The sequence below is a fragment of the Lipotes vexillifer genome, unplaced genomic scaffold (assembly GCF_000442215.2).
Source record: "Lipotes vexillifer unplaced genomic scaffold, Lipotes_vexillifer_v1.1 scaffold1207, whole genome shotgun sequence".
In the NCBI taxonomy this organism is placed as follows: domain Eukaryota; kingdom Metazoa; phylum Chordata; class Mammalia; order Artiodactyla; family Lipotidae; genus Lipotes; species Lipotes vexillifer.
Genome location: NW_006772733.1, coordinates 515031 through 529275, shown reverse-complemented (window position 1 = coordinate 529275; position 14245 = coordinate 515031). Strand labels below are relative to the sequence as shown.

The following is a 14245-nucleotide window of genomic DNA, read 5'->3' as shown; positions in this document are numbered from 1 at the left end:
CTGCTGCTGCCAAATATGGAGATCTATATAAGCTGAAAACTCTGGTGAAAAAAACCCCTAGAAATGTGTTTACATTAGAATAATAATAAAAACTTAAAATGTACAAATAAGCTTCCAATAAAGTAAGGGAGATATCCAGAGGCCAAAGAGAGGGAACCAAAAACAGACCAGTAAGCCCAAGAGCTGATGCTAGGCCCCCTCCCTCCAGGGGAGGTGAAGGGGTGGACATGCTATCCGTTCTGTGATAACCAAGTGTTAATGACCATATGGGAACAAGGCTTAGGCCAGGATGAGGAGTTACCTATTGGATTTCAGTTGGTCTCTGCCCTAGCTCAAGAAAGTGAGAAGTAAGCATAGCTCTCTTTGACTGAACTCTACAGGGTCTCTAAGAGTTTGTGACTTTGGGCCTGCCCTCATACATGTTCTAGATTCAAATGTATACTGTCTGACACATATTTATTATTAAAAATAAATTCATAATAAAAATTATTTAAACATGTGAGGGAACAATCCACCATAAATTAGAACCAACAGAAACCAAAAGGGATTAGACACCCCTCCCTCAAGAATTTCATTTATTTAAAATATCAGCTAGAAACTAGAAAATAAGTGTGTTTAAAGTGATTTAAGATCTACAAGAAGGAATTGGAAACATGAAAAAAGAAAAAGACACTGATGTTTTTTAAAGAATCAAATATAACTTCTAGAATTAAAAAAAAGTTAATTGAAATTTTTAAAAAATTCAAGGAGTGGATTAAATGACAAATTAGGCTGAAGCTGAAGAGAATATTAAGGAACTGGAAGAAAGAGCTAAGAAAGTAATTCTAAAATCCTTTCATTGTTCAAGACAGGAAAATTAATTTTTCTTTGTTAGTTCAAGAATGTTTATCTTTTAAAGGACAGCCACCAAAACCAAAAGGAAATAAAATGTCCACATAGAAGGAATAGAGTGAATTAAAAAAAAAACAAAAAACTTGACCTATTCAATAGGAAGCAGTGAAGAAGGGAAGAAAAACATAGACAGAGCAAGATAAGTAAAAAGCACAATGTAATGTAAAAATAAATCCAAATATACCAGTAATCACTATAAATATTAATGAAACAAACTTTCAGTTAAGAGACAAATGTTTGTCAGATAGAAAGATTTTTTAAGTCCAGCTATAAGTCACTTACAAGAGTCACACATAAAACATAAGAATCTAGAAATCTCGAAAACAAAAAAATTTAAAAGTGGTGAGAGAATATACCAAACAAGGGCAATTCGAAAAAGCTAGCATAGTTGTATTAATATCAGTCAAAAGTAGACTTTAAAGCAAAGAGAGCAATTAAATTATGATGAAACGCTTTACCAGGAAGATATCTCAGAACTATCTGGTAGTTTCAAAAAAAATATGCCAAATATTGACAGACTTATAAGAAGAAATTGACAAATCCATAATCGTAAAGACAGATTTTAACGTACTTCTCATAACTGATAGGTTCACTTCTGTCATAACTGATCATTCAAATGCCAAAAAAACTGCGAAAGGATACAGAAATTTAAACTACATAATTTAAATTTTGATATGATGAACTATATGGAACATTGCTCAGAAGGTTTGATAAGCAAGTTCTACCAAGCAAGGAACATGTAATCCCCATTTTATATAAACGGCCTCTGAGAACAGAGTGTGCAGGAATGCACTAAATTCTTTTTGTATGTCTAGTAAGTATGATACTAAAAAGAGACAAGGTCAGTACAAGAAAGGAAAACTGCAAGTCAGTCTCATTTAAGGATATAGATGTGAAAGCTCTAAATGAAGTATGAGCCAAAATCCAGCAATCTATGCATTAAAATGCATCATAACCAAGCTGAGTGTATTCTAAGAGTATAAGATTGATTAAACATTAGAATATTCATTAATTTACTACAATAACAAGTTAAAGGAGAAATCATATGGTCATGTGGACAGGTGCAGAAAAATCGTTTAATAAAATTCAACACTCATTCATGTTCAAACTAGGAAAAAGAAAGGAACTTAAACTGATAAAATGTAAATACCAAAAATGTGTAGAAACATGTACATACACTATGATGAATCCTTAGAAACATAGTCTTTAAAGACAGGAATAACGAAACGATACCAGTGGACACTGGTTCTATTCATCAAAGTGTTTGAGGTCCCAGCCAGTAAAGTAGGACAAAAAAGAAATGTAAGGAATAAAGATGGAAAGAAACGAAGTTGTCATCAGTTATTATAAGTTGATTATCTATATACAGAAAATCTAAGAGACTCTAAAGACAGTTTATTAATAAAAGAACTAAACTTTTGACGGATGAAAGGTCAATGTACAAAAATCAGTTGCTTTCTTAATGCAGCACATAAATAGAAAATACCCAAAACTTTCATTTACAATAGCAACAACAAATATGGAATACCTAGGAATCTATTTAATAAAAGATATATAAGGTACAGCTAATATCACAAAACTTTGAAAGACATAAAAAAATTACATAGAAGAATATATCAAGCTCTTGAATAAGAAGACCCAGTTTCACAGAGATGTCAGTTATTCCAAATTAGTCTATATATTCAATGTGAAGAAAAAAACCCTAACCTAGTTTTTCAAGGAAGTTGACAAGCTAATGGTAAAATTTATATAAAGTAGAGGAATCTGAAGTAGAAGATGAAGCAATTTGCCCTGTGAGATATAATGATTTATTATGAAGTTATTGTAATGAAGAAAATATATAATTGGTGAAGGTATGACAAATAACCAGAAACAGATCCAGATACATGGGAAACTTTATATATGAAAGAGGTATTACAAATCAGAAGGGAAACAGTTGGCCACTCAATAAATTGATCTGGGGCAATTGTTTATATACACACAAATATATATTTATAATTAGATCCCTTCTTCATATGTACAAAAAGTAAAATCCAGATGGATTAAAGACAAACATAAAAATGAAATCATATGTCTTCCCTGGTGGCGCAATGGTTAAGAATCCGCCAGCCAATGCAGGGGACACGGGTTCGAGTCCTGGTCCAGGAAGATCCCACAATGCCGCGGAGCAACTAAGCCCGTGCACCACAACTACTGAGCCTGCGCTCTAGAGCCTGAGAGCCACAACTGCTGAAGCCTGCGCGCCTAGAGCCCGTGCTCTGCAACAAGAGAAGCCACTGCAATGAGAAGCACGTGCATTGCAGCGAAGAGTAGCCCCCGCTCGCTGCAACTAGAGAAAGCCTGCACGCAGCAACGAAGACCCAACACAGCCAAATAAATAAAATAAAATTTTTAAAAAATCATAATGCTTTTAGGAGAAAATATAGTAGAATATTTTTATGAACATATTCATTATATTAGGGAAAAATTTCTCAATAACAAAATCTTTATAAACCATAAAATAAAAAATTTAAAAATCAACTCCATTAGGATTGCAACTTTAAAACTAATAGACCAAATATTAGTGTCCAGAATAAATAAGGAACTTCTACAAATCAATAAGAAAACACAAACATCCTAATCGAAAATAGGCAAAAGGATATGAATTGCCAAATCACGGCAGAGGAAATGACCTGAAAACATATAAAAATGGTGCTCAGCCTTACAAGTGATTAAATAAATGAAAACTAAAACAAAAAATGAGGTGTCACACCCCATCAGATTGGCAAAAACCGATGTCTGTCAAGACCAAATGTTGGCAACAGAAACATTCATGCTCCTGGTGGGTATGTAAATTGTTATAATCGTGATGGTAGGCCAGAATAATGAACCCCTCCCCAAAGATATCCACGTCTTAATCCCCATGACCTGTGAGCATGTTGTGTTTCATTGCACAGAAGATGGAATTAAGGTTACCATATAAGGAGATAATCCTAGATTATCCAGATGGACACAGTGTCATCACAAGGGTGCTTAAGTGGAAGAGAGGCAGAAGAGAGAAGCAGAGGAAGAGGTGTAGTGACAGAAGCAGGATCAAAGAGTTGCTCTGTAGCTGACTTTGAAGATGGAGGAAGGAGACCCCAAAGCAAGGAACGCTGGTGGTCTCCAGAAGCTAGAAAAGCCAAGAAGCGGTTCCTTCCTACAACCTCCAGGAAGGATCCCAGGCCTTCCAGTACCTGGATTTTAGCCCAGTGAGACTCATGCCAGACTTCTGTATTATGGAAATATAAGATAATAAATTTGTGTTATTTTGGGCCACAGTTTTTGTCAATTTCTTATGGCAGCTATAGAAAACTACTACAACCACGTTGCAAAGAATTTTGGAACATCTAGAAACTTAACTCCAAGGGAAAACCCCACTGCTTTGCTACTTAATTATGTGGTCCAGGGACCATCAACATCACCTGAGAGCCTGTTAGAAATTCAGATTCTCAGGCTCTACCTCCAATCTGTTGAATCAGTATCTGTGTTTTAACAAGCTGCCCAGGTCATTTCTAAGCACATTAAGCTCAGAATCAGTACCCAAGGGAATATCTCCCATTTATGCACAAAGAAATAGTCTAAAAAGTGCAGCACTATTGGTGAAAGCAAATAATAACAATAATAACAATAATAAAAATCTTCCAACCATAAAGTATATGAATAAATTGTTGCGTGTTTATAAAATAGAATACCATACAGCTGTGAGAATAAATGAAGGAGAACTTCTTGGATATAAAACTTCAACACAATGTTGGGAAAAAAATATGTTGCACAAAGATATGTACAATATACTATTGATATAAAATTTTAAAGCATGCAGAGAACACTGTAAATGCTTATTGATATATACACATACAATTGAAGTGTAAAAACATTCATGAAGATGGTAAACACCAATTTCAGGTTGGTGGTTGCCTCTAGGGAGAAAAGGAAGTGAGTGGGGTGGGAAGCAATTATGGTACAAGGTTAAGTTTTGGTAAAGCTGGTTGGTAGGCACACCAGTGGTCCTTATATTTTTGCCTATATTTGTCTAATGGCTTGAAATATTTCATAATGAAGAATAATATATTAGCTTATGAATGAAATTTATAGGATTTCTACACCAAAGTGTCTTCATCAGTTTCAAATTTTTTAAAAAGCCCTTATTTATCTTTGTATTCTTTGATCGAAATCCAAGTCAGCTGAAGATGACTAATCTGGGTTTTCCCTCTTCAGGGGTCCCAGGACCTTTAATGAGTATTGTTCCTGTCTTCAATTACAATGACAGTTCCATTTATTGTGACCTTTTTTAGCAGTTAATCAGTATGTCTACATAGCTAAGTTCTATGAGCTAATGTGCTTTGTAGAGATTGGGCATGACATTGACAATTCCTGATCCTTTAAGAAAAAGCTCTTAGTAAAATTAGTAAAAATAAACAAAAATAAATAAAACAATGTTTTTCACATTAAAAAGAAACAACCCTGAATATTTCCAATACCTTGAAGTCTGTGGGCATATGACTAAAATCTGTTTGAGACTAATTCTATGAGCCATATGTGGAAAAAGCAATTCTCATTATTTATCGTCACCGAGATATATTCACCATGACCCAGGATCACCCTTTCATTAAATTTAGTCATAGATATTCTGAAAATTCTGGCCTTATTTTCTTAATCCTCATGTCTAAATGTCCCCACCATTTAACAAGGGTCTACACATGTATAATCACTGCTTATTTGATTCTTTCTGTGTAAGTCTTCTATGTACAGAGCCAAATTTAAAGTAAATAGAAGCAAGAAAATTCTTGTTCGAGAAATCCCTAGAAACAAATTCTGAGACATTTAAGTTCTTGAGAGGATTTTTCGAAAAAATCCATACCATAAAATGATAAGCAGATGTTTTCCATATGTTGTTTGCTGATGAGTCCCTGCAAACCTTACGTCATATTTTTTTCTTCAGGTTCCGCCATTTTAAACCCAGTTGTCCATACATGTCTTTGAGGCAGATCACCTGTGACAAACAACCTGAGTCTAAACTTCCCTTGAAATAGTGCAGAAATTGGGGATCTAAATTTGCGTTGCTACTTTTCTAACTATTCATAAAAATAAAGCATAGTTTCCATGTATCAGTTGTCTGAATCATGCCTCCATATCTCTCAGGAACATGAATACATTCCTCTGCACTTTTTTTTTTTAGTTCAGTTTCATTTAGATTCATGCTTATGTCACCGCTTAGTTTTCATTTAAACAGCATCCAAATGTTGTTTTTCGTCAGGAATTCTTTATTGGAACTGTTTCCTTCTCAAGGGTGTTGTCTGGTTACTGTCAAATTTTCTTTTCCCCATGGTGCATTACTCAGGAAAAATTTTCATTAGATAATAATGCTGATCATATCATAAAATATTCCCTTTTATGGAATCTGTTTAAATAATGATTCAGTGATTTTTCAGAATAAGGTACCATGTTATTTTTAGCAGAGGATTTGGCCATTAGTCTGTGCTATTTAATATGTGAGGAGGTCCAAAATTTGTTGCATTGATAATAATGGTATTCTATGGCTCATGGGCTGATAAAGTCGTCATTTCTGTTATTATTCCTTCAACAGGTAATGCCATGTTGTTGAGGGTGTTACCTGCTGTGTACGATAAGCAGCCTCAGCCAATTAACAGACACCTGACAGAACTCCTAGCCTTGATGTCTCAGCTGGAACAACCAGAACAGTACCATCTTTTACGGCTTTTGCATGTAGCTGCAAAGAGGAAGCAACCGGAGGTAAAATTTACATTATATACATGATGGTTCATGCAACCGGGTCTGTTTCTGGGTATGTGGACAGGATGTATGCTTCAGCTTTCCTCTCTCATGTATCTGTGCATGCTCACCTTTACATAAAAGCACTCATTCAATTTTTCTAGAATCATAAAAGTGAGGAGGTAGTGGCAGAAGTTGGATACTGTCTTAGTGTTCTCTAGAGAAACAGAAGCAATAGAATGAATCTATCAATCAATCTGTCTATCTATCTGTACATACATACATATTTATCATGAGGAATTAGAGTTGGATTATGCAATTATGAGGCTAAAAAGTCCCACAATCTGCCGTCTGCAAGCCGAGGACCCAGGAGAGCGAGTGATATAGTTCCAGTCCAAGGAACTGAGGACCAGAGGGCTGAGGGTGTAAGTCCCAGCCTGAGGCCCGGGGAAGACTGATGTCCCAGCTCAAGCAGTCATATTCAGGCCTTCAACAAATTGGATGTGGTTCACTCACACTGGAGAGGGCAATCTGCTTTCTCATTCTACTGATTTAGATGCCAGTATCATCTGGAAACACCCTCACAGACATACCCAGAGTAATGTTAAACCAAATATCTGGGCACCCTCTGACTCAGTGAAGCTGACACATGAAATTAGCCACCACAAGTACAGTAATACAAACACAACCAATGTGCAAATCTGTAGCCATTGCAGGACAGTTTTAATGAAAGGTCAGGGTGGTCGTGCAGTCCTAGGAATCTACGGTTTCTCAGATAGGGCCAAGGGGGAGACCTACACATGCCTTGACTTATGGGGAAATCAGACCGTAGTGAGAGCAAAGCCTCACTTTCTAGATAGCAAATTACTTGTTCTTTGGATTCAAGTAAAAGATTGTAATAATTAGGACGCTTGTGATTATCAGTAACCAAACACCCAACCCACAGTGGTTTAAACAATAAAAAGAATTTATTAGCACATGCGATGGGGAAAAACCTTCAGATGAGGCTTGATCAGGGGCTCCAATATGTGAGCAGAGCAGCTTCTGTATCTCCATTTCTCAGATTTTTGATTTCTCCGTGTTGGCTTTCATTTTCTGTAGGATTTCTCCTTGTGGGCTCCGGATGGGGCTAGGGGTTCTCTAAGCAGTATGCTTTCCTACAACATCCAAACCAAAGTCCTGATAGTCTCTGTTTCAGACACATGCTCTACCCCTGGAGCTTCTCCTGAACCCTGAGGATACTCACGTAGAAACTAGAGCCTGCCAGGAAGGAGGAAGTAGAATTGGATTCTGGAGGGCACCAAGACATGTGCACAGTACAGATTAATGGTCAGCCAAGGTTATATATGGCTGCATCTTCGCTCCATTTTCCTGATAATATCAATATCCGCCACTTGAAAAACCAGTCAACACTAAGGTGAAGACTGGAACATTTGGATTCGACATCAAAATTCAAAGAAAGGCAGGCAAGAATGGTCATATGCATAATTAACCACAATAGACTGTAAGCTCCTTGTGGTAAGGCATGATTTCTTCTTTTCCTTTGTATCCCACATCTTGGTACAGTATCTGAGAGCACTCAATAAACATTCATAAAACTAAACTGAACTAAACAGGGTGATAAGTGCTCTATGAAAGGTATAAACGGCAGGCAGGGGGCAGTGAGTTCTACCTTAGGGGAAAATAGGTGCCATGAAGACCCACAAAGGGAGTGGCATCAGGCAAGATGTTGAAGTTTTATGTCAGGTGGAGCAGAGGGACAAATGGTCTTCAGGAAGTGGGGACTGGGCTGGGAGACCTGGACACTGGAGAGCAGGCTTAAGCCCCACCCCCAGAGGTTTCAATTCAATAGGTCTAGGATGGGGTCCCCGATTCTGCCCTTTTACAAGTTCCCAGGTGATGCTGCCCCTGCTGCTTCAGGGACCACACTTTGAGCAGTAAGGCTAGAAGTCGGGCAGAGGACTGGGCATCTCTCTGTTACCTGGTGTGCATCTTTGCTTTTGCCCTTAGAATAATATATTGTCACTATTTTTTCCACATCCATCTCTCCCAGTGCACCTTAAACTCCTTGAGGAGCAAAGAGTGTGTCTGCATATTTGTATGAACTCCCTAGCGTAGTGCTGGGCACCTAATAGGGTTTCAATAAAACGTTGTTGAATCTGGAAATGAATAAATGAACAAAAGAGGCCAAAGAGAGTGAAGACCATGAAGAACAAGGAAAAAGATGTGTGTGGTCTCGAGAGGGGGAAAGTGGCTCAACAGGGTCAAGATCTAGGGAGTTAAAGGAGATTGAAGATGGGAATTGACCTTGGATTTGGTAGCTGGGGACTCACCAGTGACCCACGAGAGGCAGTGGTCTGTGGGGTGAAGTGGGGAGTGGCAGGTATCCATTACTGATTGTGTGTGGAAGAGAAGGGTAGGAAATGACTGCACGAGTGTGGGAGTTTAGGGGAAATAAGGAGGGTTTAACAACATCCAGTAAGAATAAAGTGATTGAGGTTGTGGGAGAAACTATTAGATACAATAAGGTGCTAGAGGAAGTCTGGGAGTGAATTCCAGAACACAGATGGAGAAACGAGTTTCAGAAAAGATTAAGGACAGAAAGGATGGGCAAAGCTACAACAGAGTTTGGGCTGGGCAGGGAGTGGAGTTGAGGGATCACTGGGTCACCTAAAAGAAGGCTCAGGGTGAGGGGGGCACAGACAGGATGGTGTATTCGTTTCCTGTGCTGCTGTAACATTACCACAAATGTAGTGATTTAAAACAACACAAATTTATTACCTTACAGTTCTGGAGGTCAGAAGTCTAAAATGGGTCAACAGGCTTGCATTCCTTCTGGAGAATCTAGAGGAGAATACGTTTCCTTGTGCTTTCCAGCTCCGAGAGGCTGGCCCATGGCCTGCATCACTCTCATCTCTGCTTGACTCTCCTTTTTCCCTCTTCCAAGGCCCTTGTGAGTACATTGGGGCCGCCCAGATGATCCAGGATTATCTCTCCATCGCAAGACCCTTAACTTAATCACATTTACAAAGTCCCTTCTGTGTGGAAGGGAGCATTTTCACAGGTTCTGGGGATTAGGGTGTGGACATCTTTGGGAAGTCATTATTCTGCCTACCACAGATAGAGACTGGGAACCAGGTGATATGGGGAATAGTGAGAGGTGACTAACAGGCCAAACCTAGTTTCATAAAGGAGGTGGCTGGCATGCCATTTGATCTGCAGCCTGAGAGCAAAAGCAAAACAAACACAGTTTTTGGAAAGGCAGGTTCAATAAAACTTCAAGGGGGATTTGGATAGAATAAGCTAACTTATTTCCCATAGGGTAAAGGATGGGCATAAAGGTAAATGAAACCAGGAGGAGGCTCACTTATAGGAAGGGGGAGGGGAAAGGCCTTGGTGTCACCTGACCCAAAAAGGTAGGATCCAAGAATGAGGGTGGCACCATGTGTGGCGTTCAGAGAGGTCCTGTCAGACCTCTGGTTTACAGGCCTTCTATGGCTGTCCAGAGACTCGGGAAAGGGCTTATGAGGCCATTTAAAACCAGGCCCCTGACTGTTGCCTGGCCTCGTAGGGTCACTTTAATCCTTACACCTTGAACAACTATACAGTCTTAGGGACCACAGGTGGGCATTCTCTATCAGGGCACTGAGTTTTTACATATATGCTATGTTCTCCATCTGGAATGTGCTTTCCTAACCAGGACCACCCTTTTTGGGCTGACAGTTGCTTAGATGTTGCTTTCTTGCCAGCAGTCCTCTCTGACTCCTTTCTTCTGCCTAATCCCAGACATAGCAAATTTCATGCTGTCATGAATTTGTCTCTGCTGGTCTCTCTCCCTTTGGATCACCTTGGCTGTGATGCAAATGCTTGAGACACAAGGACCACCTTATCCATCACTGTGTCCCCAGTGCCTGGCATAGTACCTGGCACACAGAAGTCTCTCCACGAATATTTCTTAAGACAGATGAGTTAGTATTAGTGCCTAAATTTGCAGAAGATTTTACCATTCACAAAGGACTTTTGTTTTAACATCTAATATCTCATTTAATCCTACCAATAACTCTGTGATGTGTTATTTTTTTCTCCATTTTACACCAGTCAAAATGGATGCTTTGTTGCAAATGGAGTGTAACCTTTAAAAATTGTATAAAAATTAAAAATAAATTAATTAAAATCAGAAAAAAAAAAAAGAAAAAAGAATGTTTTGAGAGGTTATCTTGCCCCCATCTCACAAGTAGTAAGCGGTAAGTGACAGGTCCAACACTCTGACTCCCAACCCCCTCCTCTCTTGGCCTGGGGGAGTCACTGAGTAGCCTCCACTTCAGAAGGCCACAAGGGAAGTGTTCCCAGGTTACAGAAGGCAGGGGAGGGTGGACAAGGGGCACCAATAGTGGTTGAGCTCATGCCAAGTACCAGGCACTGTGTAGGTGTTTTACAGAGATTATCTCACTTGTTCTCCACAACCTTTTCATTTTGTAAACAGAGAAGTTGAAGTTTGGAGAGGTCAAGAACAGTGCTGATACCAAGGAGCGACTTGGTGAGGTGGCTTTTCATGCTCCCCTTATCTTTATCGGCCCCTCCAGTTTTCAGATGGGCAATGTCCATGTCTTCCACAGGCCATTACAGTCACACTGCCCCGCCCCTAAGACTGCCATTTACAGAAAATCTGGGGCTGACACTGGTTAGGGAACTTTCGCAGAGCCATACAGATTAGGCTGAGCTACCTCATCAACCCAGTCTAATTCCAGCCAGTGAGATCTTTTGATCTCAACATGCTCAAAAAACGGAGACTGTATGGCTGTGGCTTGTGAAACAAATGGGCGAGCCGGGGGACACAGTAGAAAGGTAAGCTAGACAAGAAAAGGAGAGCCGAACGGAAGGGGAAAGAGAGGGGGAAAGCAGATTGCTGTAGGTATTCCTGTAGGTGCTGAGTGTGGATCCTAGAATGAAGAAGCAAAGGGTTAGGAAGCACCCATAATGACGTGAAGGGACCCACCAGGGCCGGGATCCTAACTGGTGGCAGGGAGTGGTGACTAGGGCAACCCTAGTTTCCCCAACTAGGGAAACCCTTTGTTTCCCATCAGCACTTCTCCTCCTGTTAAAGCAGCCCTGCCCCTTCCCACCCCCCTTGCCTTCTTCAGCTCTTTGTCAGCTAACACCTGATTACTGAGATGCTCAGGCAGTGAGCTAAAGAAATCCCTGATTCACCTCTCCTCTCTCTCATGTTCATTAATTAGACAGCGGGCAAGGGGAAAAGGAGGGATACAGAGAAAAGTCTACTGAGAGAGGAAAATGAAATACGTGGCAACAATCAAATCTGTAGACTGAGGCTTTCAGTGTAAGTCTAGTTAATTCAATTTCAGATGAAATAGGCTAAATGAGAGGGATTTTGACCTTGTGACATTTGGATTAAAAGGGGGTTTTTCCTTCTGCATAAAAGCTGTGCCAGTGCTCTGTAACTTGGAGGTAAACTGAGCAGGTTCTCCAATGAAGGCAAGTGCAGGAATGTTTTCATGCTTTCCTGAATGCACTCCTCATTACCCACCTTCTGTGACCAGTGATAACTGGGCTCTCCAGGGCTGGAGGGTCAACAGTTGGCCCTTGAAAAAAAATCTTCTCTATGTATAGCTGACTAGTCCATGAGGTTGTGAAGGTGACATAGCGTCAACATCCATCCGTCTGTGAGTTTCTGACGTTGCTGCCCGACCATGTGGTGTCCCTTCCTCCATCACTGCCCTCTGAGTATCCCTCTTTTAGGAAGCTATCCTTCCTAGGTGGAGGGAGGCAGTTCTTGGCTAGTGACTCGTGGCTGGAAGCTCCAGAGGATTCTCCGAGTCCATTTATAGGAAAAGGCTGGGTGGTCAATTTTCCAAGTGGCCTTCTGGGGCTAAGTCTGTATTCTCGGCTGCCAAAAACCATGCTGTAGTCTAGTCAATGAAGGAAACAGAATTTAGTAACACATATGAGCATATGTGTTATTATCCCCAGGATGTAGGCGACTAGCCCTAACCATACAGAGAAGAGTGGCAGGAAATGGCAAGTTCAGCCCTCTGTTGATTAATGTCCAGACCCAGAGGAACTGCTTTTGTGGTCCGGTCCCTAGAGTCATTTTCTAGGATTTTCTCTCAGCAGTGTAGAGCATTCCTATTCACATACCTAATCCTACAGCACCTAACATAGCATCACCAGGCTGACAAGACTCAGAGGTCACTTGGTATTTATTTAAAATGAGAAGCTAGTTGCAGAGCATTAAGATAGAGTGATGGAATATATATAGACTGTTCTCAAACAGCCTTTGGAGCAGAACCCTGAGTTTCAGAATATATATTCTGTTAGTATGGTGGCTATAAGTAGTACATGAAAAGAGTAGCAGTTATTTTATAGGTTTCTGGAGATTAATAGAACTTGTAAGTACTATCCAAATTAAATTGAAAGAGAAAATTGAGCCATTGAACCTGAGGACTAATTTAAGAGGGAGTGTGGATACACACGTGCACATACACACGTACATGTACACAATAGCTCGACTTTTTATTCTGTAAGTAAGAATTTAAACGTCATTTGCTGCCAATTAAGTTATGGAGCTATGTTTTCAGATGGTCCCACCCTCAAGGTGCCCATGGGCTGGAGTAATGAGCTATGTCCACAAAATTTCAGGTCAAGGACAAGATGCTAAACTTGTCAGCAGACTGCTCTGGGAGACAGAAAAGGCGGTGATTAATTCTGCTCAGGAAGGACCAGAAAAGTCAGGGATAGGACCCTTCCCTGGGCTACTTGCTTTATACTGTTCTGGTTGGCCCTCCTCTGCCTGTGCCCCCAGTTCCCATGCACTTCCCTGTCTACTAGACATAGTCCAGATAACTGGGACCTTGGAATCCCTTTTCTGTAAGTCTCCATCCTGCTTCCAGGATGCAAGCCCTGGTCCCTGGGCCTGTTTTCCCAAGGACAGGTCATGCCAACAGTGTGACCCCATAGGTCTGAGAGGCAGCCTAGATGAGCTTGCATATGTGGGCTGGGGTATCCACATATATGCATAGGAGACTCCTTGAGGGCAAAGCCAGGGGTAGGAAGAGAAGGGAGGGGCAAGAGATGGGGATTAAGGGTCATTTCTTCCTGTTCCCTCTACAGGGGCCAAAAATTCTAAATTCAGATCAAGCCTCCCAGATTGTTATAAAGGTGTGTGTGTCAGGTGAGAAGATAGAACACTGTGTAAGACTGCAGAATATTTCAGTGTGTGGTCTGGGGGCCTCCCTTGTTCTCTAGCTTCAGGTTCTGTGTATGTTAGAGCAGGCTGGAGGGAAGGCTTCCCAGAAGTAGAGCTATTTGAGATCAGCTTTGAAAGTATGAGTTTTCTCCGTATTCAAGCCACTGTGGGTGGTCAGTGGCATGTTGCTGGCCCAGAGGGTTCACGGAGGAAGAGCCAGCAGATATACCCATAAGGGAAGACCCTGGAATGCCGTGGCATTGGGATTCCGGCCATGCACCATGGGAAATCCTTTTTTTTTTTTTTTTTTTTTTTTTGCGGTACACGGGCCTCTCACTGTCGTGGCTTCTCCCGTTGCGGAGCACAGGCTCCGGACGCGCGGGCTCAGCAGCCATGGCT

General features: G+C 40.6%; 1 protein-coding gene across 2 annotated transcripts in view; it reads left to right on the top strand.

The window, feature by feature from the left end:
* The window catches only part of VEPH1 (ventricular zone expressed PH domain containing 1), a 214387-nt gene that overhangs the window by 56343 nt on the left and 143799 nt on the right, over window positions 1–14245 (top strand). For both annotated transcript variants that reach the window (XM_007447840.1, XM_007447841.1), the window contains one exon: window positions 6497–6663. In XM_007447840.1, the coding sequence (XP_007447902.1) occupies window positions 6497–6663 (167 nt within the window). The remainder of the gene's footprint in view (window positions 1–6496; window positions 6664–14245) is intronic.